The sequence below is a fragment of the Peromyscus maniculatus genome, chromosome 7 (genome assembly GCF_049852395.1).
Source record: "Peromyscus maniculatus bairdii isolate BWxNUB_F1_BW_parent chromosome 7, HU_Pman_BW_mat_3.1, whole genome shotgun sequence".
NCBI classification, from domain to species: domain Eukaryota; kingdom Metazoa; phylum Chordata; class Mammalia; order Rodentia; family Cricetidae; genus Peromyscus; species Peromyscus maniculatus.
The window spans coordinates 60,984,048-61,010,914 of record NC_134858.1 but is presented as its reverse complement, the minus strand read 5'-3'; the positions used below and the strand labels follow the sequence as shown (position 1 = coordinate 61,010,914).

Below are 26,867 nucleotides of genomic sequence, written 5' to 3'. Positions count from 1 at the left end.
GATCAGGGAGGGCATCCTGGAGGAGACCTGCAGTGCCAGGAGATGGTGGAGTGACAAGAAGGGCACTGTTACAGGGTATAGAAGACATGCAGGGTGGCACACTGGCTGGAGGTACCATGCAAAAGTCAGGGAGAGGTTTCAAAGGCATCCTGGGCCTGGACCTTGGATGAAGTGAGAAAGTTTGGGCTTTATTCTGGGGAGCTGAGGGTTTTATGAGGATATCTCAGGCTGGACCCCTCTAAGGCAGAAAGCCAAAGCTCTGTGCTCCTCACATAGCACTAGTGGGCGGTGGGCAGGGTGAACCAAAGAACGCAGATTTCAGCCAGGAGTGGAGTTCTGCTTTGGCAGCTGCTGTGGTTTCCTTTACAAAGCACATTCACATCTCTGAGCTCCCTCTTCCTCTCTAGCAACCCCCTGTGGCTCTAAGAAAGGCTGGGGAGAGAATTCAGAGGGAGCCACCTCTCCAAGTCCCAGAGCTGGAAGGCGGCACGGTGGGACTGAGCCACGCAAGGCTGGCTGTCGAGCCTGGTGTTCAGTCTGTTGGCTCAGCTGGGGGGCTGTAGCCCTGGAAGTGGATGTGGACTCTGCTTTGTTCAACCCACCTCCCCTGGAGCATTCCCAGCCTGCTCCCTTCCCTGCTCTCTGGTAGTGTCCTGTCAGCATTGAGATGGTCAGGACCGGGATGAGCAAGCCCAGCTCCCTGCTCCTTAAAGGAGACAGGGCCACAGGGAGAGGTAGAGCAGAGTCACACAGCAGATAGGGTCTCTGCTGGTTCTCTGCTTCCTGGGCATGGATTTTGGCCTTTATTTTCTGTGTCACGCTCTCCTGACACTGGGGTAGTAGTACTTCACACAAAGTTTATTTTCGGTGTTATTTGTGCCTGTCTTTAGTTGACTTAGGTACACTGTTGTTGATGTCACCTTGGCCAGAGCGTGAACTGAGAGGTCACCATGTGACCCAGCTCTCTTCCTCAGCCCCAGCATGAGGCAGGACCGTCAGAGGAGCCAGGTGGAGAGTGCTTCTGACTGTAGCAAGCATCCATCCCTGTCAGAGGGCTCCATGCCCACCTCACCGCCCCATGCCCTGCTGCTGCTGTACCGATGAAGGAGCATCCCCCCCCCCCCCCCCCGTGGCTACCATACCACAAGGCACTGACAGCTTCTCAGGTCCTTTGCCTCTCTGAACCCTAGGGTCCTGCCTCAGCCTCTGCAGACGATTCCCTGGGTCACCCAAGCCCACTTCCAGGCTTCCTTCTTAGCATCTGACATCCCCACAGCTGGCGGCGGCACCTGCAGGCCAGCCTTTAGTGCCCCTTGCACATGCATCTCCCCGCTAGGGTGTGTGCAGATCAGGTGTGGGAATGGAGAAGGCCCGTCCTTGCATGGTGACAAGCCCAGAGCAGGTGACCACTGAGTGGAAGCACCGCGTGCCACCTGAGGCATGTGAATTAAGCCATTTGGGTGGTTCCAGGACTGGCTTTATCTGACTCTCTGTGGTCGGCAGGCTGCAACCTGAAGATCTTCAACAACCAGGAATTTGCTGCTCTCCTGGCTCAGTCTGTCAACCAGGGCTTCGAGGCCGTCTACCAGCTGACGCGAATGTGCACCATCCGCATGAGCTTCGTCAAAGGCTGGGGAGCCGAGTACAGGTCAGTGCTAAGCTGCTTTTAGCGGGTGGTGGGGAGGAGCCGACTCGACGCCACCGGCCTAGGGCCTCAAGGGGTCGAGGAGACCAGGTACGGTGGCATTGCCCTTGCCTGGTGCTCAGCAGTTCAGGCTCGGTCAGCATTTCCAGGCCCAGTGTGGGGACGTGGGCGTTATTCTTACCGAGATGTGGGAGCTAAAGCCTCCGAGAGAAAAGAACATACACGAAGTCAAGTGGAAAAGACACGTTCTGTCCTGGCTTCTGCTGTGGGTTCAGTGTCTCTGGGGACAGACTCGGGGTGACTGTCTCCCCGACACTACCACCGGCTCCATCACTGTTAAACCCAACAAAGGGGAGTTGAGTGTTTATAAAGGACGGCTTATTTACTTTTTGAAAAGGATTCCAGTTAGCACTTTAAACATGGCACCAGTAATAGCCAGGCCTACCTGGGCTGCTCGGTTGAGGCCCTCAGGCCGTCTAGACTTGGTTTAATGAGAATCTAGTCTCCTTTCCCCATACCGGACAGGAGCGTTTTTGGGAGGCAGGGCCACATGCCCTCGTGTGCCATGCCTCCTCCCCAGCCCCCAGAGCAGACAGACACAGAGGTACCCACACGAGCGGCAGCCAGCGCCTTGCGAGTTCCCCGCCCCTTCTCTTCGTTTTTCCAGATGTTTGGAATCAGTTTTGTTTTGCAGTCACTCTGCGCCCTAGCCAAACCCATTTCAGTGCTGGCTCTGGGCCACCATTTGTAATGAAATCCCGATGAGCCTGACTTATGGAAAGTCGGATTCTCAGCAGAGGACGGAGGTCTGCAAAATCCAACTTCTCCATTTAGATCTCAGAGATGCTGTTCTCTCGTGGATGCCTCGTGGTGCCAGGGAAGCAAAGCACTTTGGGCCCTTGAATCTCAAGTCCAGGGAGGGCGACCAAACAAGCAGCCCAAATGGTCAGACTGCGGAAGAACTTCCAGCCATGTTGTGATGACCCGGTCCAAAGGGCTGGCTGGAGAAATGCCTAGGCAACCTTTTAGTCAGGATTTAGAACATTTAGGGAATGAAAGGTTAGAAAATTAACTCTCAAGTGCAAAATCACCAAAGGAAGAGAACTGGGAGGCCCCCCGCCCGTCCGCCCTGGCTGGGTGTGAACCTCCTTAACTATTGAGGCAAAGCACATGCTGATCAAGGAGGGTGACCCTCAGGATCATGGTCCTGGGTGTGCTGGCAGAAGTCAACACATCTGAGGCACTGCATCCCCATGCAGGACACCCTGCCAGCACACCCCGTCCTCCACAGCTCGCTGCGTCACTGCCGCCTGGCAGCGTGGCACAGCAGCCTAGTGGCGGGTGCGGCCCCTTCCCAGAACAGCCATGCCCTCCTGCATTGTGGGCCAAACAGAGTAAGGTTTCAGGCTGGTTTTCTAAGGCAGCTCTAAGTGGGCCCAGGCCCAGGCCTGGCCTCCAGCTGGCACCCGCATGTCGCCACAGCAGATAGCCTTTGCTCACTGGAGGCTTCTGGGAGCTTGCCTGCAAGCTGCGTCACCAAGTAGTCTGAATTTAGACAGTGCTTTGGAGGAAAAGAAATGTGTGGTGTGCCTTGGTTTTTCCAGTAATTGTTCCCCAGCTAGCTCTGCTGGTAAGATTTTCCAAAATAAGCTGTAGATGGGATTATAGCAGCACACTGGGACCTGAAGCATGTGGGCTCTGTCAGTGCTTTGTAAAAACACCTTCCATCAGACAGACACGCCATGCTAACTGTGGGGCTGGCCCAGATCTGGAGAGGGCTGAGGTACCTACCCAGTGGCATAGCTGGGAGCCAGGGAGACCTTCACTCAGGCAGGAGGGCATACATGGGAGCTTGTCACAGTCCCTGGTAACTGACCTTCTTTAACTGTGAGGTCCGCTCCCTCCAGCAGGCCCTGACTTACTCAAAGCTCTCCTTGGTTGGCAGAGTGTGGCCAGATTGGGCCCCATTACCGGTACATCTCTAGGCGGTGTCTAACATGAAGGGATCTCTGGCCTGAGGTGGCAGAAAGTGGTGTTCTGACTTACATGTGTGTTCTTCTAGGCATTTTAAAGTCTCCCACCCCTTCCCTCTTTCTGCAGGAGACAGACAGTGACCAGTACCCCGTGCTGGATCGAGCTGCACCTGAATGGGCCTTTGCAGTGGCTTGACAAGGTCCTCACGCAAATGGGCTCTCCAAGCATCCGCTGTTCCAGTGTGTCTTAGAGATACTGGGAGTGAGTGGGGGAGTGGGTGAGGGAGGGTGGGCTTGGGGAGAATGGCCTTGGAAGAGAACTCCATCCAACTTGTTCTTGTCAAAGAAGACAACAAATTTCTCTCAACTAAGGCACCAACCTGTTTCTGAAACCACGGAAAAAAAAAAAAAAGAAAAAAAGAAAAACCCCAGGGATGATTTTATGAAGAGCTGTGTCGCTGCATACATGCACCCTAGTTTGAGGCCCAAATAGTGGCTTCTGATCTGGTGGCGTCACCATCTGACTCCTTGTCTAATGACAGAGATCTAAAAGGAAAGTGCCTTTCTCAAGGGCTGGAGTGTCCCTCTGGGACAGGGTCCTAGCTTCCTGTAGCTTTGGATAAGAACTTCAGTGGTGCATGCCCTGGCCCACCACTTCCACGGAGAGGGTGTACCTGGTGAACTAGATGGCCTACACTGGTCGACACTGGCACTTTGCCCGCCCCCAGAATGCAGATAAGAACACTGCCAGCGGGTAAAGCTGGTGAGAGCCATTTCTTCATTGCCCCTTCTTGGAAGGACCTGCTGAAGCTCAGCGTGTGTGGGATGTATAGTTCTTATCCCATTACTCTCAAAGAGATACAGATGTTGTCCAAGTATTCGCAGAAAGGGCAATGGTGGAGTGCATGTCCGGGCGAGGTGGCGCCACACCGAATGTTTCTCTCAGAGTTGGCACCATATTCTGATGCTGTGTTGGTTTATGGAGCCAGTTGCATTAATGAATTCACCTAGCAGAGGCTCTTTGAAATGTCTTCTGTTTTATAAAAACAATCCTGGTTTCGTCCATTGGCTGGAAGACCAGCGTGGACCTAGCGACTGCTGCCTGCCCTGAGGTTTGAAAGTTGAGATCTAGAGAAGCCCATTCACCAGGAGGTAAGACCTCCCAGACCGACATGGGCAGATGAAAAGGGCTATCACAATTTTTACACCTTGGTGCCGAGAGGCCTGCCATCTCCAGCCTGGGGTATAAGATCACCCAGCTTTGGTAAAGGACCGCCACCGAAAACTGACGAAGCGATACTGTGTCATGAGCGCCGTTCCCAGTGGCAATTACAGAGACAACGAGTATAAATTAGATCAACTGGAAAAAGAAAAGTCCCTTTCCCAGCTTTTCTAGAACACAGCACACAGGATCCCACCTGCGATTGGTACTTTCTTCTTGGCCGCTGTTGGTTGTAAAATGACTGTCCCACGTTTTTCCTGGATTTCCTGTGGAAGTCCTGTCCTGTTCCAGAGGGAAGAAAGCGCACCCTCCAATGTGATGAATCTTCTGATGCTCCAGAGACTCTAGGCACACTCTGGTGTCTCTCCTGCAGGATCCTGTGCCTCTGAAGCTCTGGGCAGGATCCTTCCAGCTAGGCATGCTGTTCCCCAAGCTTCCCTCAGACATAAGAAGTCTGAGCATCTTGCCCCCGGGCTGTTGCCACAGAGCCCAAAGACCGTTCTGAATGCCTCCCACCCTCTGAGAGGGCACAGACAGTGGGTATGAACATTGTGCCAGGCTTGACACGGTCTGTGGACTGCCGCTTCAGACACAGGAAGTCCTTGGAACTGCCTATGTCACCCATGCTCTGAGTCAGGCCCAGCACAAGGATGTTCTGATGTGGCTCCTACTGAAGCCACGGGCAGTGGTTTGTGGGGACCTGCCTTGTCCACTTGCTGCCCAGTTTCCTTGGGGCTTCCCGTGGCCCATCGTCATCCCCTAGGTGCCTGGAGAAGAGCTCCACACGGCACAAATGGAGTCATCCCACAGCCTGTTCTGTATGATGGCTACTCCAGTAGCTGCGCCCGGGAGGCACAAAGTTGAGAGGATCTTTTTTTCTTCTTGCCAAAGGTGACTTCCTTGGCCCCCTTGCTTTATTAGCCAGCTGCTGGAGAAGGATGTCCAAGGAAATTCTAGGCAGGTCCTCTCGACATCCCTGAAAATTAAAGGCTTAGCATCTAGAAAATGCCACTCCATAGTTGAGAACCAGGTCCTTTGGGTACGTGTAATCTAAGTGTCCCACCACGCTAGTTTTCCATCTGTCTTGTATGCACAGCCTTTCTACTTCTAGAGAACAGTTGGAGGTCCAGAGGAAAGCAGCAGCTGCTGCTGCGGCCTTTGGGAAGTGTGACCTGTCTGCGGGTGCCCCGCTGGCTTCTGCTGACACTGACCTACATGGCTGGCGCTGGGCAGAGATCCTCGTCTTCAGCACCCCAGAAAAGCTAACTTTGTACCCCTCTCCTCTCCAACTTAACTTAGTACGTGTGCAGGTGGCCCAGCCGTGTGGGTTACAGGCCTGTGCTGGCCACCTTCCAGGAGACCTGTAGAAGACCTGGCATCTGGAGAAAGGCCTGGAGTGGAGAGCGAGGACTCTCTTAGGAAGATCGAGAGGAGGGCGAGGCTGCTGGCAGACTTCTCCACTGCCTTGAGAGTGTTGTATTATTTTAATGTCTGTGACACTTTTTTTACTCGTTAATGTATGAGCCGCAGTGCTTATGGGGTACCGTGGTCTTGCTCTTCCTCCGCTCGCTTCTCAGAGCTGGGACATATTCCAGGGCTTGATGTTTTTACTCAAACCACAGACAGGTTTTCTTTAAGTGGCGTGTGCGGTCACGCATGTGCCTGAGTTGTCTGGGGCAGAGGCAAATATCTGACTTCATTCTTAGCCTCAAGCTGCCATTTCCGAGTTTTTTTTTTTTTTAAAGTCCTTGCGAGGCTGAGAAGGTGCCTGTACCAGAAGGCTACAGCTACAGCTCTGCACTGTTATTTCTTACTATGTGACTAAGTGGCTAATGTGTGCGCCCGGTACATTAGAAGGGACCTGCACTGTATTGTCTGAGCGGCATCAGCGTTCCATCACTGGCCTCTTTAAGCAATGGTCTTCACAGTGTACGGCAACTTCCCAAGTGGGTAGAAAGCCACTCACCAGGATGTGGTCAACCATGAAGATGTGGCATTGTTGACAGGAGGCACTGGATGGAGAGGAACATGTTGGTGCATGGCTACCACCTTCGAAACAGCCCCTACAGCTGGCTCGTGCTAACACAAAAGCGACGGTTAGCATTCTGCTGTTTTCATATTTATGTAACGATCCCTTCAAACCGTTCAGATGGATGACTATTTAATTTCTTAAAGACAGTTGTAAAGGTCTGTCCCCGAAGGACAGTGACTGGGCAGAGCTGGGGCACAGCCAGTCCCCAACACCGATGGAGGCTGCGTGGCTTTCTTGGCTCCGGCTCCACAAACATCGGACCAGACTGGGTCGACAAGGAGCGGCGTGCGCAAACAGGCCGCTCTAGTCAAGCCCAGGCCCTTCCACAGCATGTCCTCTGCACCAAGGCCCCTCCCTTCTGGGAGTGAAAACCTCACATAGAAATCGGAGCCATCTTTATCCCAGAAGCCTTTGCTGTTGCCAGGGCAAGTGGGCTGGTGTGGACTCTCGTTTGGGGATGCCTGGGGGCTGACGTTACTGCCGCCATTCAGCCATCCAGGCCTTTAGTATCTTTGTAAAAAGCATGTATTTATAGTGTTTTAGATTTTTCTAACTTTTGTATCTTACAGCCTTGTACCCCAATGTTAAAGAGCCGTGTCCCCTCTTCTTATGTGCGCCCTTCTAATAAACTTTTCACCATAAGGCTCCTGGGCCAGGAGCGCAGTCTGACGTCTGCTGTGGCTCTGGGTAAAGGGGTTTAACAGGGAGCCCCAGGGAGGTCCTGGGGGCGTCAGAGCTCAGCAAGCGCCAATAACACAACCCTGTGCCTGGCCCCACTGCCGAGGTCTTCCAGTAATACCTGCCCTCCAGTCCTCTCCAAGGGCACCACACAGGACCAGCAGGGGTCCCTGGGTCCCCCAGGTAGGACACGAGTCCCACAGATACACACTCTGGGACTCCCCCGTTCACCAAGGTCTTTGGCAAGTGACTGCAGGCCACTACCCCAGCCTTCAACCCTGCCACTGCTTCTCCTGCGCCTCCCAGCTGTCTTCTGCCATACTGTCACTGTGTCCCCCACGCCAACACATCTTCGCAGGGACACACAAGAATTACAAGAAACCTTGTAACTCTGGAGATGCCAATCTGAATTCTAAATTCAGAACAAGAGTTCTGTTCCTACTGAAAATTTCCATAAACCACAGGAAATGTACCAAATACCAAAGAACAAAGCAGAACCAGGGCAGAGCTGGCTCCCCATCCTTCAGGGGCCCCCGCCACCTGTCCTAAGGACCTCCTGTTCAGGAAGGAGCCACTTAGGCAGGCCTCCACAAGCCACCTCAAATTCCCACCCCAGGGGTATTCCCTGGTCCATTCTTCCACCCTCATGCCCATCCCCCACTCCCTCCAGGTCTGACCCCAATCTGCACTTTATCATAGTGATTTGTGAGGAGTGACTCATGGGGCCACCTCTGCCATCATTCAGCCCCTCAGCAGCTCTGTGTTTCTTCTCCCCATCCCTCCCCTTGCTGAGGCTCTAGCTGAGCAACCCCCCCCCCCCCCCCCCCCCCCCCCCCCCCCGGCAAGACCCTGCCCCCTGAGCCTGCCTCATTCTCCTTGGACCTGCCTTTTCCCTGAGCCTGCATCTCCTTTGTGGTCCGGTGTCCCCCAACTACATGTGTGCTCTAGAGAGTCTCCACAATGAGTTCATCAACCCTCAGCTGCATACGTGGTTTCCAGCCACAAAAATGCTAGTGACTCCTGTATCAGCCCTGAGCTCCACCTTGGGGACAACGGTCTGCTGGTCCATCAACTGCTCATGCTCACAAGTCAGAAGACAGAAATTATCATTCCCTTTTGCAGACTATCACCCTGAAAACTGACAAGGCACCTTTGTCCATAGCTCCGTACCTCCACTTCCTCGCGAGTCTCCCCAGTCTTTGCTCTCACCGTCCTACACACCAGCTTTTCCAGCACCCGGACCCTGCCACAGCATCCCGACTGTTGTGGGCTCCAGCCTGCTCTAACAGTTCACACAGCCTGTGTTAGGCGGAACTGTCACTAAAATGAAACACCCGAAAGCAGCTTAGGAAGAGAAAGGTTTGTTTTGGCTCCTGGTCTCAGGCCTTTCAACCCGTGGTCATTTGTCCCTGCTGCTGTGAGCCTGTAATGGAAGGAGGCAGAGAAAGACAGGGCATGGCCTCTGTGACTGTGGGATCAGACCTACCTCACAGGTTCCTCCAGTTCCCAATAGTGCCATAAGCTGGGAACAACCATTTAACACGTGGGTCTTCAAGGGCAGCGTTCAAACCCAGACTACAACATGCCCTCTGCACAGCAGTGCTAAGGTCATTCCATGGACTACTTGGCCGCCTTCTGTTCCTGCCCAGCTCCCCATTCTATCTCCAGGGCAGCGGTGGTGGGGCCTGCCTGTCACCAGGCCTGCCCGTGCTCCTCCTCCTCCTCCTCCTCCTCCTCCCCACACCTCCCTGTGCTCCAAGCTGCTCTGACGAACACCCCCAAGCCAGCACTGCGCCAGCGCTCTGCAGCTCAGTTCAGCCCTCTTCCAGGAAGGCTCTCGGGCATTTGCCTCCAGTCTCCCTCACACTGTCACCTGTGTCTGTCATCCCTTGCAAGTGCTAAGTCCCCTGAGCACAGGACTTTGTAGTACTCTTACACCTCTGGCTTCCCGTGGCCCACGTGTACCAGCCGGTGCCCTATCTGGGCTTCTGCCTTAGTGCTGCGCCTTCTGTATCTTTCCACTGTGCAACTTCAATGCGAGTCTTTTGTGTAACTAAAGCCAAGACCAAAATCCAGTTCCAGGTCACTTGCTATTACAGCTGTCCCCAAATCCCAATTTGTCTCTCTCTAGTCCCAGGGATAAACATGTGACAAAATGCCTACTACCCCACATCTCCATCCACAGCAGCTATCCTTAGTCACAGCGCTGAGCCCATGCAGCCAGAGAATCCCCTCAGTGCAGCTGACTAGATATGTGTGGACAAGGTTGCTGCCAGGCCTTCTTGGAGTATACACGTGAGTGGAGACCCTTTCTGCCCACAGCCTGTGGCATCTCAGTCCCTCCGGGACAGATGGACTCTTCTCTGCCATCACCTTTATATCCACCATTTTTCTGATGGGACTGTCCGGGGCCTTGCCAGTGTTCTTGCCTGGGCTCTCATTTCTATACACACTCTGTTCATGTCAATGACTTACTGTAAGAATTTCCATGTCCCCACTTACCTGTGTGCCCAGACTCTTCAGTCCTTTTAGCTAGAGTGCAGCATTACTTCCCTGATTCTCAAAGCACATCCCAGAGATGTCAGTATCACATAAGATGCTATAAATGAGGCTTCTCAGGTCCCATCACACACCAACTTCATCAGAAACAGGGTGGGACATCCCGGGTGATTCTGAATGGGCTCACATTTGGAAACCACTGTGGTGTAGCCTGCCTGCAACCCTCTTCCCATTCTGCTTGGCCTTCTGTCACTTGTGACCTCGTCTTGCTTACCTCTGAGCTCCAGGAGAAAAGAGACTTCATCCTGAAGACTGACTCCTCTGCCTTGCTCCTGATTCTGGCACCAACAGAGTCCCAGGCCATGCTGGCCGGTTCCTGAGTCTTTGTTTCAGCCTCAGCAGGGTAGAAAGACAAGTTTGAGGTCACCAAACTCTGCTATTGATGCATGCCTGGAGATTTCCAGGGATGGGCCACTGATACAGTCCATATCTTTGAACTTCAGGTTAAATCAGTGTCTCTTCCAACCAACACTGTTACTCTCATAAAGCACAGAACCTGGGCATTAGTGAGCCACATCTTTGTAGCATTAAAGCCATCCAGCTGGTAAGAGAAGACAAAGGCAATGACGGCCACTTCTTTCCCAAGAACAGCAAGGAGGGTCCTGGTTAGCAAGCTGAGCCGGAGTGTCTTCACATGACCTCTGCTGCTCAGGTTCTTGGTGGCACGGGAAGGGGTATGTGAACCACCAACAGTGCATACGTGAGTGCTGTACACATGTCCCAGCTCTCAGGAGCCTGAGGCACGGGGATGGAGAGTGCAAGGTCAGTCTGAGCCACATGCCAAAACTCCATCTCAAAAACATAACAAAAAAATGGGCTGGCAAGATGGCTCCGTGGGTCAAGGTGTTTGCTGTCAAGCCTGATGACCTGAGTTCAAGTCTCAAGAACCTACATGGTGGAAGGACAGAGCAAACTCCCTCAAGTTGTTCTCTGACCTCCACATACACAAAGTGGCACCCACATGCACAAACATACAAATAAAGGTAAGGACACATAAAAGGTTTTAGGACGACGACCACCACACATACCAAGCAAGCTTGTGTTCCAAAGATACAGTAATAATTTTAGGGCCAGACTTTGAATCTGTACTTTTCTAAAAAAGGCAGGGCGGGGAGTAGAACCATTCAATCACTAGGGCACAGGAGTGGGGCTCCCCAACATTCTGAGGGAAGGTGCACACAACTGCCTGTTGGTTCTTTGGTTAACTGTTCATTCCACACATCAGAGGAACAATACAGAACCAAGCAAGATGCCCCTCAACACTGGAACCTGCTTCACTCCTAGTAAAGACAGAGCAGACTTGGGGAACATGAGACTCGAGAGCGTGTGTTTAGGAGGTGCGGGGTGGGCCACTGAGCAAACCCTAGCAGAGCGGAGCAGAGACTGTGTAGACTGTGTGTTCCAGAGGTGTGGGGTGGCTTACTGAGCAAACCCTAGCAGAGCTGAGCAGAGACTGAGTGAGTCGAGTGTGTGTTCCAGAGGTGCGGGGTGGGCCACTGAGCAAACCTTAGCAGAGCGGAGCAGAGACTGAGTAGCCCTCAGGCCCATCCCGGTTCAGTAACCTGGAGAAGATGTTTGCATTTTCTCTCCCTGTAGGCCTCTGATGCTATTTGATAATGATCTAATACTCAATTGTCCCTTGTAGATGGGTGTGTGACAAGCAAATCTGGGTCATCAGAACATCTGCTGAAGCCTCCTTCAAGCAGAGCACTAATGAACCAGAACCTCTGACCATTCTAGATACATTTGTTAAATTTAGCTTTGCAGTAGCAAATGCCCACACTCAAAACAGTCCCCAGAGCCAAAATCCTCCCTTCCACCGTGATTCTCCTGCTTGCTACAGCACGCCACAGCCGGACAAGAGGCATGCCTCATGTTCACTCAATGGTCATTGTTAAGAGACCATCCCAAGAGCACTGGCTCCCCTTCCAGAGGACCTGGGTTCTGTTCCCAGCACCCACATGGCAGCTCCCAGCCATCTGTAACTCCAGTCCCGGATGATCTATTGCACTCTTCTGGCCTCCATAGGCACTGTATACATATGGTATACAGACATACATACAGGCAAAATGGCAGAACACCCTTACCCACAAAATAAAAATAAATTTAAAAAAGGAACATGACAAGCCTTGGCAAAGATGTTTTCCCCAGCTCTCCACAGAGGTGACGCTGGACACATCTTCCTCGTGTATGAACGGTTCTCAGGAAAGGCCTAGTGTACACTCTGTGATCCTTGAACCACATCCTACATTACTCAACCATCTAAATGAGCCCAGCTTCCCCCAATCTTCAGTCTCTCTGGATCAGATGTGGCCAAGTTCTATAAATAGAGAGCAAGCCAGTTGGTTCTGTCAACCTTCTCATACTCTGCCATATTTTAAAATTACAAAAATAGCCATGCCTTCATCACTTTGCAATTATTACATAACATGGTTGTCTCAGGGAAGAAAAATTTGATTCTTGTCTCTCTCTACTTTCCAGAACTCATGGATCATCAGACTGTGTGATCGTTTCCACCAGGCAGACCATACCTGCCAACAAAAACTGTGGCCCTACTACGTACCCAGCACTGTTATAGAAATGCAGAGGTATTTAAGACAGCCAGTCTCTTACCTTCAATCTGCTCTGCAGGTTATGTGCACGGGGCACATTGGAAGACAACAGCTGCCACCATAGCATAGACTCAGAAACTCTGAGCCATCAGTAGATATGCTGACCCTCACAGTCCCCACGAAGAGCCAACGTCCCTGGTAGTCAGCTGGGGTCTCCGATGCTGGAGCAGACATCACATACAGGCAAAGCAGACTCTAGACCCTTAACTGACAAACACTTCAGACTCTTTGTATGCCTACTACAAAGGACACCAGGCTTCCCCCAACTCACACCCTTCTCCCAAACATAACAATACACATTAGCAGACTTTATAAATAAATCGTCTTTTAATTACCTGGCTTTGTTTAGTCAGCAAAATCAAATACAACCTTTTCTAGTCTATTTTTCCTTAATCATGTGGCCTCTATTTTCTAAACTCTTCTATGTTTTAAGAAAAACATGTTCTGCCCTCCTGGCAACCCAGAGCCAACTTCCCTAATTTTCCTTCTTAACCATGGCTAATGCATTCACTTCAAAGTATCAGTCCTATTGAAGGGAGAGTGGTAAACCCAAGCTCAAAGATTGCAAGATCTGTGTGTGTGTATGTGCGCGCGCGTGCGCGCGTCTCCTCCCTGTGGTGGTTCTGGCCTGGCCAAGCATCTGTTTCAGGTCCTGAAAGTGGTACCCAGGGCAGGTGAGCCTTGTCAGGGCCAGTTCTCAGCCCCTGATGGGCACCATCTGTCATGGCCGCACCTATGAAGATAGAATAAGGACCTTTATTTGCTGGGCTCTCCTCTCTTCTTTAAAGCTTTGCTTTGTGCTCTCCTGGGGAGCACTCAGACACAACACAGGAGGAATGCAGGAGGCCAACAGCCCTGGGAGTGAACCACGGTGGTGGCTCGGGCCCTGGTCGCTGGACAGCTCAGCTTCCCCCGCTGCTTGGCTGCTTGATGCTAGCGCTTTGACAGTGGTCTCCGGCTTCCAAGCAGAAGGAAGGGGCACCTGTCCTGATTTCAGGGCAGAAAGTGAGAAGACGGCACAGCTCGGAAATCTCAAGTGGCCGGGAAGGTGCTTGGTCAGAAGAGCACCCCCCGCCAGCATGGCTGCACAGTGTGCTCAGACCCAACGCCCCTGCTCCTGGGGCCTGCACAGGGCTGTGCTCAGGCCCCTGCCCTGCAGCTGGGGAGAGGGGTGGTTTACCCTCCCCAGGGGAGGAAACGTTCGCCTCTGTTTCTTATAGATACACACCTGACTTTTACTTCTTTGGGGCAGGAACTCAGACACTGACCTTAAAATGTCCTTAAGGACTTGCTTAGAGACAAACCCATGTTCCCTACTCACCGGGTACACACTAGATCTACAGCTGCCTCCTTATTTCCTCCACAACACCCATCTCGGGCCAGAGCCTTGTTCTTAGTGGGGACCAGGGAAAATACACTGGAGATAGCACAAACGCTCGACCTCCGGCCAGTGTGAATGCTGGTGATTGAGCCCAGAAGCCGGCCTCCTTATGGAGCCCAGGATGGCCTCAGCCGCCCGTGTGCTGGGCTCACAGTGTGCTCTAGGACACCTGGTCCTCCTGTAACACAGACCGCCAAGACTCACTCTACCCTGGTTCTAAAACGACGAGTGTAGATCTGAGGTGTCTTCACACTGTCATGTCACCCCTCCTTCCCTGATGCCCCAGCAGCAAAGATCTCTCCCTCGTTCCTTTCTAAAAGCCCAGGTAAGGCACCCCCAACCAGTCAGGCGGCCAGCATGGGAACGGCAGTCTTGGCAGAGCAGAACCTGGTTGAGAAGGGAAGTACTTGAGTGCACAGGGCTGGCGTCAGCGCCAGTCACAGCTCGTGGAAGAATTTAGTGCTCTTCATCCGAGGAAAGGCCTTCGATCTCGTCGCGGTCTCCTCCTATTGCCATCCAGAAGGCTTTGGCCACCTGTGGAGCAACAAGTTTCAGGTTAACAGCGAACCTTCAGCTCATGCACGTGCCACACCTGAACTGACTGGGGTCTACAATAATACACCTTTGCCTCCCACCAACACACATTACAATCCCTAGCGTGACCCAGACGTCTACGCTGGACGTGTGCTAAGCTTGTGATCACGGCTGCTGCACACGAGTGTGAACAGTGGGGATAAGCCCAGCTTCATCACTGACAGAAGCAAAAACCTGAGCACACAGTTGGCCTCGATGTCCAGAATGGAGCTGAGTAAATAAATGATGACACAGTTCATGTAATGAGATGTCACCAGTCATGTCAGTTTCCTGCCAAAAACATGTGTTGCTCTGGTAATAACAAAACAAAACAGCGGAGAGTTTTCCGGCCTAAGAGGAAGGCAAGCATCACGAGGCCTGGTGAGGGTTCCATGTCACGTGACAAGCACCACCGCTATCTCAGTTTAACTGTAGCAACTGTGTTACTATTGCACAGATAAACATCCAGCTGGCTGTAGCATCTAGTGCAACACTCACACTAAGGCCCCGTGGCGCCACCCAAGTCCCAGGTAAGGCCTATGGTAGATGGTAAATACCTGCTGGGTCTTCTCACCTTTTCTGCATGCAGCTTTCTTTGCTCATGAGGAAGTGTCGCAGCCTTGTCTAGGGGGAAAATATATCTTTAGAAATTTGTCTAATAGCACAGGAGGATCTGGAGTGCAGGGGTGTGCTAACACTTGAAGATGGTAGATGGGTTTCTAAGACATACGCTCATGGTATAGTCATTACAGCCATTAGGAAGCTTGAGTCTCCCAAATTTTCCAGATGGGATGTGAGTGAAATGGTGGGAATTTGACAGATGCTGTGATAATGAGACTCACTGAGAGAGAGATACACTTCAGAAGGAGGGAAAGTGAGGGGGAAGAGAATCAAGACAGGAAATCTTTCCCCAGGGAATTTTTACCAATCAAATGGTCCAATCTCCTAAGTAGCTAAATTTCTCAAGCCCAGAGCTCTGAATCCAATCTAGCCGTTACAAAGTGAGACGCGACCACATAAACTAGCAAAGCACCAACACGAGAGGATTGAGACATGCAGATAATTACCTTTCATTTCCTTCAACTTTGAAAAGAGCCTCTCGAAGTTCTCCAGATCTCCTCCTCCAGTGGTGAGACTTGCTAGTTCCTGAATATCCAGGTCTAACATGGGATCTGGAACCAGAGGTTGCCACACATCACTGATACACGTGCTCGGCACAGGCAGCCCTGGCTCCCGTGCGGACAGGCGCTGGCTTTACAGGTTGTACAGAGGCCTGTTGGGCTGCTGGAGGCTCACTTTTCATCCTCACAGCACTGGGGGGAAGTAGAGGACACTGCTTCCATTTAGAGATGTGACTTGCTCCAGCAACTTGCTCCGAAAGGAACCCTCCCCCTCCTACACACTCAGCAGGGACCAGTATGATCATGGCCACATCCACTATTACAATGGCCACACCTAAGCCTATTAGAACAACCATCATTGTCTACAACTTGTAGCAAAAACCAAAACTCCCCATGTTTAAAAATGAACTCACTTAAATGCCAGAGGTGGAGCTGTTTTGAATCATGTTTTCTTACTACATTCTTAACACAAATCCTTCGCCATTTCTACCTCAGCACATTACTTAAAATATAAAAAGATTGACTTTAATTATGCATATATACATGTGTGAATGTGAATGCAGGTGCTGGCAGAGACCAGAAGAGGGCCTCCGATCTCCTGCAGCTGGTGTTAAGTGGTTGCGAGCCTCCTCCAGATGTGGGTGCTGAGAATCAAACCTGGGTCCTCTGTACGAGCAGTACACTCTCATAACTGCTCCGTCACCCCTCCAGCCCCCTCATATTACTTCTTTATCACAGTGACAGTGGCTTCCCTGACTGTCCAGTGCCCAGGGCTCCGTCCTCAGTCTCTGCACCGTTGGCAGAGCTGAGGCACACTTGTGAGGACTCCTTGGTTTTCTAACTTTCCACACTGCTGCAGTGATCACACTCAGTACTGAGAGAAGTTCGCTTTCTACATCTCTGTCCATCCATTCCCCTTCCTTTCCATCCATTGCTCTGTCTACCTGTTCTCCCTTCCCTTTGCCTCCTCACCACTTTTTTTTTTTTTTTTTTTTGTTCAAGACAGGGTTTTTCTGAGTAACAGTCCAGTCTGGATCTCGCTTTGTAGACCACGCTGGCCTTGAACTCACAGAGATCCGCCTGCCTCTGCCTCCCGAGTGCTGGGATTAAAGGCGTGCACCACCACCGCCCGACACTACCACCATTTTTGGAGCACCAGGGATCAAACCCAGAGCCTTGCAGATGCCTGGTAAGCACTCTGCCACTGAACTGCACTACTGAAATGGAGTATTCTAACCTACCAGGATGTATTTCCACTTTACAACATCTCAGGGGGCAGATGGCTTACTCCTGCTTGACAGAGGCAGCAACTCAGACCACTGAGGTGAAATCATCTACTCAAGGCTGTATCACTGCTAGAGGTACAGCCTTGACTGGAACCCAGCTGTATGGTACGCTAATGTCCACAGCCTTGACTGGAACCCAACTGTATGGTGCGCTAATGTCCACAGCCTTGGCTATCACAAGTTCTACCTCTACACCCTGTCTATAAACTCTATGACAACAAGAATGGTGATTTATAGTCCTTGTCATTTACCACACTGCCATACAATTTGTTTAAGTGCACCTGGGGTCCTAAGTGTGTCTTGTTCAGTGCACACCAGGCAGGCACTTGGTGTACAGAGCCAAAGAAGACATTCCTGATTTACCTGTGCACAGAGATGGTAACTGAGACAAGGACAGAGTCCCTTTGTGCTTTAAAAAACAGTTAAAACGAGGAATTTGGATGGAGCGCTGAAGTATTTCAAGTTTGGGAAAGGAGAGCAATCTCGTAAAGACACGCAGGAGGAGCCAGGAGCCGCTGTTGGTGAGTGACGAGTCAGTGAGGCCCTGCCCACAGTCCTGATGGGGAGGGGGGGCTGGAGCTAGTGCACAGAGTCAAGGTGGGGGGGCTGGAGTTAGTGCAGAGTCAAGGTGGGGGGGCTGGAGTTAGTGCAGAGTCAAGGTGGGGGGGCTGGAGTTAGTGCACAGAGTCAAGGTGGGGGGGCTGGAGTTAGTGTACAGAGTCAAGGTGGGGGGGGCTGGAGTTAGTGCAGAGTCAAGGTGGGGGGGCTGGAGTTAGTGCACAGAGTCAAGGTGGGGGGGCTGGAGTTAGTGTACAGAGTCAAGGTGGGGGGGGCTGGAGTTAGTGCACAGAGTCAAGGTGGGGGGGCTGGAGTTAGTGTACAGAGTCAAGGTGGGGGGGGCTGGAGTTAGTGCAGAGTCAAGGTGGGGGGGCTGGAGTTAGTGCAGAGTCAAGGTGGGGGGGCTGGAGTTAGTGTACAGAGTCAAGGTGGGGGGGCTGGAGTTAGTGCAGAGTCAAGGTGGGGGGGCTGGAGTTAGTGCAGAGTCAAGGTGGGGGGGCTGGAGTTAGTGTACAGAGTCAAGGTGGGGGGGGCTGGAGTTAGTGCAGAGTCAAGGTGGGGGGGCTGGAGTTAGTGCAGAGTCAAGGTGGGGGGGCTGGAGTTAGTGCACAGAGTCAAGGTGGGGGGGCTGGAGTTAGTGTACAGAGTCAAGGTGGGGGGGCTGGAGTTAGTGCACAGAGTCAAGGTGGGGGGGCTGGAGTTAGTGCAGAGTCAAGGTGGGGGGGCTGGAGTTAGTGCAGAGTCAAGGTGGGGGGGCTGGAGTTAGTGCAGAGTCAAGGTGGGGGGGCTGGAGTTAGTGCACAGAGTCAAGGTGGGGGGGCTGGAGTTAGTGCACAGAGGTCACAGGTGGGGGGGCTGGAGTTAGTGCACAGAGTCAAGGTGGGGGGGCTGGAGTTAGTGCACAGAGTCAAGGTGGGGGGGCTGGAGTTAGTGCACAGAGGTCATAGGTGGGGGGGCTGGAGTTAGTGCAGAGTCAAGGTGGGGGGGCTGGAGTTAGTGCACAGAGTCAAGGTGGGGGGGCTGGAGTTAGTGCACAGAGTCAAGGTGGGGGGGCTGGAGTTAGTGCACAGAGGTCACAGGTGGGGGGGGCTGGAGTTAGTGTACAGAGTCAAGGTGGGGGGGCTGGAGTTAGTGCAGAGTCAAGGGGGGGGCTGGAGTTAGTGCACAGAGTCAAGGTGGGGGGGCTGGAGTTAGTGTACAGAGGTCACAGGTGGGGGGGCTGGAGTTAGTGCAGAGTCAAGGTGGGGGGGCTGGAGTTAGTGTACAGAGGTCACAGGTGGGGGGGCTGGAGTTAGTGCAGAGTCAAGGTGGGGGGGCTGGAGTTAGTGTACAGAGGTCACAGGTGGGGGGGGGCTGGAGTTAGTGCACAGAGTCAAGGTGGGGGGGGCTGGAGTTAGTGCACAGAGGTCACAGGTGGCCACCTGAACGTCAGGGTGGGAATGACAGCTAGATAGCTAACTGAGTGGACAGTCACAGGGGCTCCTGTGGGAAGCCGTTCACTTTCTCCTCCAGGTTTAAGGTCGATTCTCCCCTCAGTGCTTGCTGTCCCGGTGTGTACTCTGAGTCCTGCCGTTATCTCTGGGGAGCTCATGGAGGAACTTACCCACGATGCTGTCAACCTGTGCACCCGCTGAGCCACATGCACCACCACGATGGCCGGGAAGGGACTCCAGCCTCTCAGCTGCCGGCAATGGAGCCTGCTGCTGGGGAAGTACACAGAAGCAAGGATTGGACAGGAAACGGCTTCAGTGAACAACCCTCGGGCTGGCGCCTCCCACCCCAGCTAGCCGCGGAGAGGCAGCCACAGAACCCGAGGAGGAACAGACAGGAGGAGCAGGGTCACATTCGAACGGGACGCGAAAGGCTGCGAAGCTGCTGTCCCAGCTGCTGCTGCCCTCAAGGAAAAACTACGAAATGTGAGGATTTTGCTCCAGGCTACTGAAACATGTTTGGTTTGCATCATTTAAGATACATGCTATGGGCTGGCTGACCAAGTGAGCTCAGAATGGAGCTACTGAGGACAGAGGGTGAAAACAGACCGTCAGCTCACTCAGGGTTGACTCGGGACCTTGGTGAAAAAGAATTGAAAAAGATTCATTTTTATTTTCTACACAAAGATCTGAAAGCAAGATTATGCTGCAAGGAAATCCTTGTATATTTGAAGAAGTGCTCCAGCAAGAACTCTACCCCACATCCTTGAGTGGGAACCTGCCGAGGGGCTGGACTATCATCTCCTTGACATAGGTTAGGCACAATGGGTACTTTAGAGCCCCCTTTCAGCTGCTGAATTCTCCTCTGCTGCCTCTTAAACAGAAACTAACAAGATGAAGACCCATAACATCAAGGATACTGAAGTCAAGAGGAGCAGAGACCCGGACGATTCTTTACCTCAGGGTGGCAGCTCTCTGCTGATGCAATGCCGTGGTTTGCTCCAGCCAGCGAGTTGAGAAGGCTGAAGCCCTGGCTCCTGTCTGCAGAGAAGACAGCATGAGTGTTGACCAAATGACAAGCAAAGGCTCCGTCCTTGAAACTCCACCTCTAACCCTGCTGGTAAAAGGGTTTGGATCCAGCCGGTGGTGGAGCACCCTTTACTCCCAGCACTTGGAGGGCAGAGGCAAGTGAATCTCTGTGAGTTCGAGGCCAGCCTGGTCTACAGAGTGAGTTCCAGGACAGCCAAGGACACACAGAGAAACCCTGTCTCAAAACAAAAACAAAAATAAAAACAAAGAGGGAGAGAGGGAGGGGGAGAGAAAGAGGGGGTGTCTGAAATGTCCCCTGAAGGCCTGTAGGGAAGGTGCTACTGGGAGGTGGGGGGACATACTTGGAGGAAGCAAGGTCATTGGGGGCATGTCCTTGAAGGGGACACTGGGATGTGGGCCTCTTTTTTTACTTCCTGGCCACCATGAGGTGAATAGTTGTTTCTATCACATAAACATCCCATGATGTACTGTGGTGTGACAGGTCCTAAGAGACAAAGGTGACCAACTATGGGCTGAAACCCTGAGCCAGAGGAAGTTGAGCCACGTAAGCTGACACCTCAGGCATTTTATAGCAGTGATACAAAGTTGACTGCACACACACGCTCTCGATTCTGAGTAACTGTTTTAAACAACAGAATGTTGGTCAAGGTGAAAAACTGGTAAGCTGTTATACACCAAGGCCATCCCATGGCTCCATTGCACGTTACGACACCAGTGTTTGAACAGTTGCCATTGATTAAAGCCAGGAACACTTTAGAAGTCAGCTTGGGAGCATCACTATTGGGGAACAAGGAGCATGATGGTTAGCACAGTTGCCATCTTGCTACATGGTGCTTGTGTCCCAGTGAAGACAGGTCTGGGGCAAAGTGTCTGGAACTGATCCAAGAATCACCCAGAACACACACGAAAACTAGCCCAAGATTCAAGGGCTCTGGGGCTCACTCAGTCCCCAAGCTGGGGCAGAGACCCACTCACCTCAACTTCTAGTAAGTGTTTCAGCCAGCAGAATCAGGCTCAGACAGGACACTGAAGTGGCCTGAAATCCTTGTATATGTAAAAAAGTGCTCTAGCAAGAACTCTACCCCACATCCCTGAGTGGGAACCTGCCGAGGGGGCTGGACTATCATTCCCCCAACATGGGTTAGGCACAACATGTCTTCCTCCAAGGGTTTCAGAGCTGGAGGACAGATTCACCCCAATGGCAGGTAGCTCTCACTTTGAACTGTGGATATGCAGTCACTTGTCATGGTGACACATGAACATTTACATGCTGGCTGTCTGGAACAAAAGGCAGATTCTCTACAGCAAACACAAGCCCCCTCCCTTCTATTACTGGAAATAATTTGGACTTTGGGTAATTTTCAGCTCTAATTCAGAAGTCTCTCAAATCTCAACTCTACAGCTTGGCATTCCCTAAACTTGGCAGGCTCCTGGAAGGACATGATGAGCTCAGCTCATCTTAGACCAGCGCCTCTCTTCTTACAGTGGCTCCCTGTGCATCTTAGACCAGAGCCTCTCTTCTTACAGTGGCTCCCTGTGCATCTTAGACCAGTGCCTCTCTTCTTACAGTGGCTCCCTTCAAGGAGCCAGGCAGAGGAGTTGCAACCGACAACACACTATAAACCTTTGGGCACCTTTGATTTTTTTTTTCTATGTACACCCATTTTTAAAATTTTGATTGTTTTATGTTATGAGTATTTAGCCACAATTTTAAAACCAGCAAAATGATGTTTAATGCTCTGATGCTAACAGATAAAACTGTGAGAAAAGAGCAGTGGGAAGAGGCAGAGCTTATGATCAAAATTCTAGCTTTCACTCATGGCTCCACCCACCCGTGTGACCTCAGACAAACCAACCCCCAGGATCGGAGCCTGTTGGTCCTCAGAAAGCTATGACTGAGAGAAGGGGCTGTCTGCACCCTCTCCTCATGTGCCTTGGAATTCACTGTGCTTAAGTACTTTTTTTTTATTAATAGGTTTTACACACACACACACACACACACACATTTAAAATCCTTGAATTTCAAAACCTTATAAAGTTCACGATGAGCCATGAGTTTAGAAAAAGCTGGAGGGAGCTGCGCTCAGTGCTTTCTGATAAACAATGGAGGATTCAGTCAGCTTATCAGAGGGTTCATTATGTCCCTGCTTATATTTTAAGGAAGTCAGAGACACATGCATTTATACAATTGAGAAAGGAATCCACGTTTATTTATTCAAAGCAGACTACCCGCATGCAGTGCTGCTCAAAAGGCTTGGATACACTGGCTCTTCTGCTTTGGTGCTCTTCACACTTCCGCCCACGCACCCACTGCATGCCACGCTCACGGAAAAGAACTACATAAATCTTTTCTTACTTGCTAGTAACCATCCCGGGCCCCACAGGTTTCTGGCATGGGAATGCTACTCCCATTGAGAAGGGCCTTTCCCTTCAGCTGCTCAGACTGGTTCTAGCATCTATGGTTTTACTGACAGCACAAAAACACTAGACTAGGAAGGAACAAATCAAGGTACTTGTTCAGCTGATTCTTCTAGAACTTCTGGGATGTGGGAGGGGCAAATTCTTATGAAAAAGAAGTTAGTCAGGAAGCATAAGAAGGAGCCCCCGCTCCCCACCCCAGCTAGGAACCAGGCACACCAGAGGCTTACAACTGTGACTGGAAACAAACCCTCTCCATACTGCTTTCCCAAAACAAGTTAAGCAGTCCTAATTTAGAAATCCGAAACGCTCCAAACTCCAAAACTTTCTGAACACCACCACTATGCCTCAGTGGAAACTTCTGCACAGCCAAACACAGGCACATTATCAACACTGTTCAAAATTACTTCCACCAGATCATACACATAAGGTATACAGAAGACATGAACAAATAGCACATATGTCCAGTGCAGATATGTGCAAGTATTCCCAAATGCAGAAAGACAGAAAACTTAGTCCTAAGCATTTGAGTTAAGGACACTTCAGCACACACATATATAAGGTTTAATTTCTAAGTTAGACACAGTTAAGACAATAACCACAATAAAACGAGTATTTCAAGCAGAATACTGTAATAAAGTTCTCTAATGAGCTGGAAAGATGGCTCAGCAGTTAAGAGTACTGGCTGCTCTGCAAAGGACTGCAGTTTGGTCCACAGCAATCACATGTTGGCTCGCAACCCTTTGTAACTCAGCTTCAAGGGATCTGGCATCCTCTTCTGACCTCTGTGGGCACTGCATGCACATGGTATATACACATACACTAAGTCCCAAACACATACACATTAAAAACTTAATCAAATACACCATTAAAAAGAGTTCTACAGGAATAGTTGCTCTCTCTCCAAATATCTCCAAGTACTGAACTCATTCCTCTTGTGACTGTGTGAGAAGAGACTCTAGAAATTTCTGGATGGCTTCCCTGCAGCTCATCCCAGTTGCCTAGACAACCAGTATCACTAGCACTACATCTGGAGGTAAAGCCCATGTGAACACAGACACTGGAGAGCCTAAGCAGTAAACTGACAGGATGACAGTCACTCAGTGACTGCTGGGCAGCTGGCAGTGTGTGGGGTGGGCTGCTCACAAGGACAGTCCACCTCCTCAGGCAGAGTGGAGAAGGATGGTCCACGTGCCACCTTGTCACTCGGAAAAGCATGCAAGTTGAAAAGAGGAGTTGCTCCTTCCTAAAACCTCTGGGCCAGTCTGCTGCAGACAGCCAACGCCATGGGGAAAGAGGGACCACTCTGGATTAAATTTCTCCCCAAACATCTGACTCCATTCCAGCGGTCTAGAAAATGACAGACGGGAAGATGGCAGTGCCATGAAAAGTAACAAACACACACCAACTTGTTATCAGTGCAGACTCTTCAAGTGTTAAGAATCTTCTTGGCCACATCCCCAAACCTACACGACCTGCTGGACATTTTCTGTGTCCACTTTTCAGTTTTTATTTCTTGAAAGCAGTAACTATTTGGCATCAGCTCAGCCAGTTCAAATGTTCTCTGCATTTTAAGGAGTTTTCGCTGTTCTGACATCATTTCCTCTCTGCACGAAATGCCTTCCTTTTAGTGTGAACCTGGACTTCTCCACTCCTATGGTAAGTGATAACCAGGGACAGATCCACTCTAATCACAGCAATGCATGTCTAAGTTCATGGGGTAGTTGCACCCCCCCAATTTTCCCCCTGATAATCTTAAACCATGCCATCCCACCTGGGTCATACAACCTTTAAGAAAGTCACAAATGCTGTCACGAGGACCAGGAAAAGAGTCTACATTATTATAGAATATTCCATGTCTTCCCCGTGAGTTATAAAAAATGTGGTAGGTTGGCGAGATGGTTCAGTGGTTAAAAGCACTGGCTGCTGTTCCAGAGGACCGGGATTTAATTCTCAGCACCTAATGGTAATTCACAACCATCTGTAACTCCAATCCCAGGGGATCTTATGCCATCTTCTGGCCTCTGTGGGCCTTGTACCCACATGGTACATAAACATACATGTAGGCAAAACAACCACGCACATTCAATCAAACAAACAAACAAACAGGAAAACACCACAAGCCCTAATTTATTCTCTCTCACTCACCACTGCTTGAAGTCTTGAATACGCTATTAAGGCAATGCTTATTTGGCTCACTCAGACTCAGCATTCCATGTGGCTCCACCTGTGCTAGATTGAGGAAAACAGGCCTCTGCTCTGCCTATGACACTAAGTCAACAGCCCTCCTATGGGAAAGTGAGATCACGCTCTCTTGCTCTCCTGTCTATGAACAGTATGCTCACTGCAGAGAACTGAAATACCAAGAGGAAATGGTAGCAGCAAAGACACTAACGAGTGCGGTGGCGAATGTCCTCCTCCTCCTGCACACAGCCTGAAGACTTCAACTTCGGAGTGAGCACTGTCCTTCCCAGAGTCATGCAGGGGAGCTCTACACTGGTCACAGCAAAGGCCCTACTGAGTCCTATCTCCGAAGCCTGGAGCACACGCCTGAAAGTCCTCGAAGGGGCGCAGCAATCAAGAGCAGCCATTCAGACCCGAATGTGGGAAAGAGCAGCCAAGACTATGAAGAGATGGCTCTCTTAGGTGGTTTGTGACCAGCTGTGGAAACAGCTGCAGTGGAAGAGCAAGGTGGTCAAGAACAGTGCCTCCAGGGTGACCTGTGGAGGAGAGTTCCTATCATTGTGTGGGGACACTCCTGAAGGCCATACCCGAAAGGTTTTCCATTTCCTCCTCTCCTCATAATGTCCCATAATCCTCTCCTCCTTTTACAACACCATCCTTCACCATTATGGTTTCTACACACATGGAATCATCAGTTATCTTACACATTGTTTTCTTTCTTGACCATGACATTCATAGGTAGGGGACAGTCTGAGTGCTCAGGTCATATCTTGAGTTCCTCAATGTAAGTTTAAAAGTTGGACTCCAGTTCAGCTTCATGAGATTTAATGAAATCCATGTCAGCAGATGTTGCCCTGACCTGGGCACTGGCAGAGACATGAAGCTGGTTTCCCACGGTTACACAGGTCCAGGCAGACTGACAGAACCCTCCTCATTGGCCATTCTTCCTCTAATCTGACACTTCACTTCTCTGTGACATTAGATTCAAGTTTTTATTCAATCATCATTTTTCATTCTTAAAAATGTATATAGAGCTGGATGTGGTGATGCATGTCTGTAATCCCAGCACACGGGAGGCTGAGGCAAGAGCATCAAGGTCAAGGCTGAGCTACATAGCTGTCGTTAATAATAATAGGAATAATAATAATAAATAATCATTTAAAAATATAAGGCATAAACTATCTACTTTCTCAAGTGAGCAGCTTCAGGCAGAAGTGACAACTGGGACCTTGTGATGTAGACACTCATTTCTTCTTTTGATTCTATCCATCAACTACAAAGGCAAGCCTGACCTGGGAGTCTGGAACTTCTGCCATGGAATCATTTACCTAGGACATGAACGGGCAACAGATGATCATTTAGGTGATACTTTAATAGATAATCAATTCACCTCATTTATAATGAGAAGATGGAAAGCTGCTGTATGAAGAGTTACTTCTGCCCACTACTTGTCTATGCCAACTGGCGGGCGGAGTAACAACTCTCAGGCATTTGTTCAGTCTGACAGTCCTTCCCCGGTTCCCCTCCCTCTCTTCACCTACCATGGTGCTACTTGATAGAATACCCAGAAGCCATCAGTGCAGAAAAAAACCCTTCATAGAACTTGCCAGTTTCCAGTTTACTAAACCAGGGACAGGAACTCTGTAGAACATAAAATTGACACCTAGCAAAGGTATTGTGGATATCACTACCCTCCTCCATGATGTGCTAGTCAAACAAAATCAAATAAGAACACAACGTACCAGACTTCTACCTAACTCTTATAGTTACCACCCAAGTTCAAGGCACTGCCTCAAGCAAAGTACTTAGCAATGTGTCTTTCCGATGTGCCAAACTGAAAGACACTCTATTAGGAAACTCAAAGGATGGGGACTTAAAACATCTCTCATATCTGTCATGAGGCAGTGACCCACACTTCCTACTTTCATGACAGTGATAATAAAGGGACATTCCCAACTATAAATGTCAGACCCAAATGGCTGGTTTTCAAGCCATAGAGCAGGCTCTGGTGTGAACTTGGGGAACACAGCAAGGAGCAGAGATTTTTATCTACATCCTTCCCTTGAGTGGCAGCCTAAGCTCAGACTGAGGAAATTTAAGACATGACAGCAAATGAAAGGGCAAGGAAACTGATGAGGCTCAATT

At 50.8% G+C, this 26,867-nt stretch overlaps 2 protein-coding genes across 5 annotated transcripts in view; one reads left to right on the top strand and one right to left on the bottom strand.

Annotated features, from left to right (window-relative positions):
* Positions 1-7,541, top strand: part of Smad3 (SMAD family member 3) — a 120,149-nt gene extending 112,608 nt beyond the window's left edge. For all 3 annotated transcript variants that reach the window (XM_006971435.4, XM_076576484.1, XM_076576485.1), the window contains 2 exons: positions 1,504-1,648; positions 3,746-7,541. In XM_006971435.4, coding sequence (XP_006971497.1) covers positions 1,504-1,648; positions 3,746-3,869 — 269 coding nt within the window. In that variant the 3' untranslated portion in view covers positions 3,870-7,541. The remainder of the gene's footprint in view (positions 1-1,503; positions 1,649-3,745) is intronic.
* A 5,488-nt stretch (positions 7,542-13,029) lies between these two features.
* Aagab (alpha and gamma adaptin binding protein) overlaps positions 13,030-26,867 on the bottom strand; it is a 43,915-nt gene continuing 30,077 nt past the window's right edge. Inside the window, exons 6-10 of one of the 2 annotated variants that reach the window (XM_006971440.4) lie at positions 20,029-20,111; positions 19,244-19,343; positions 15,743-15,847; positions 15,250-15,299; positions 13,030-14,636 (exon numbers count right to left, since the gene is read on the bottom strand). In XM_006971440.4, coding sequence (XP_006971502.1) covers positions 14,559-14,636; positions 15,250-15,299; positions 15,743-15,847; positions 19,244-19,343; positions 20,029-20,111 — 416 coding nt within the window. In that variant the 3' untranslated portion in view covers positions 13,030-14,558. The remainder of the gene's footprint in view (positions 14,637-15,249; positions 15,300-15,742; positions 15,848-19,243; positions 19,344-20,028; positions 20,112-26,867) is intronic. The other variant, XM_006971441.4, reaches the window with a different exon arrangement.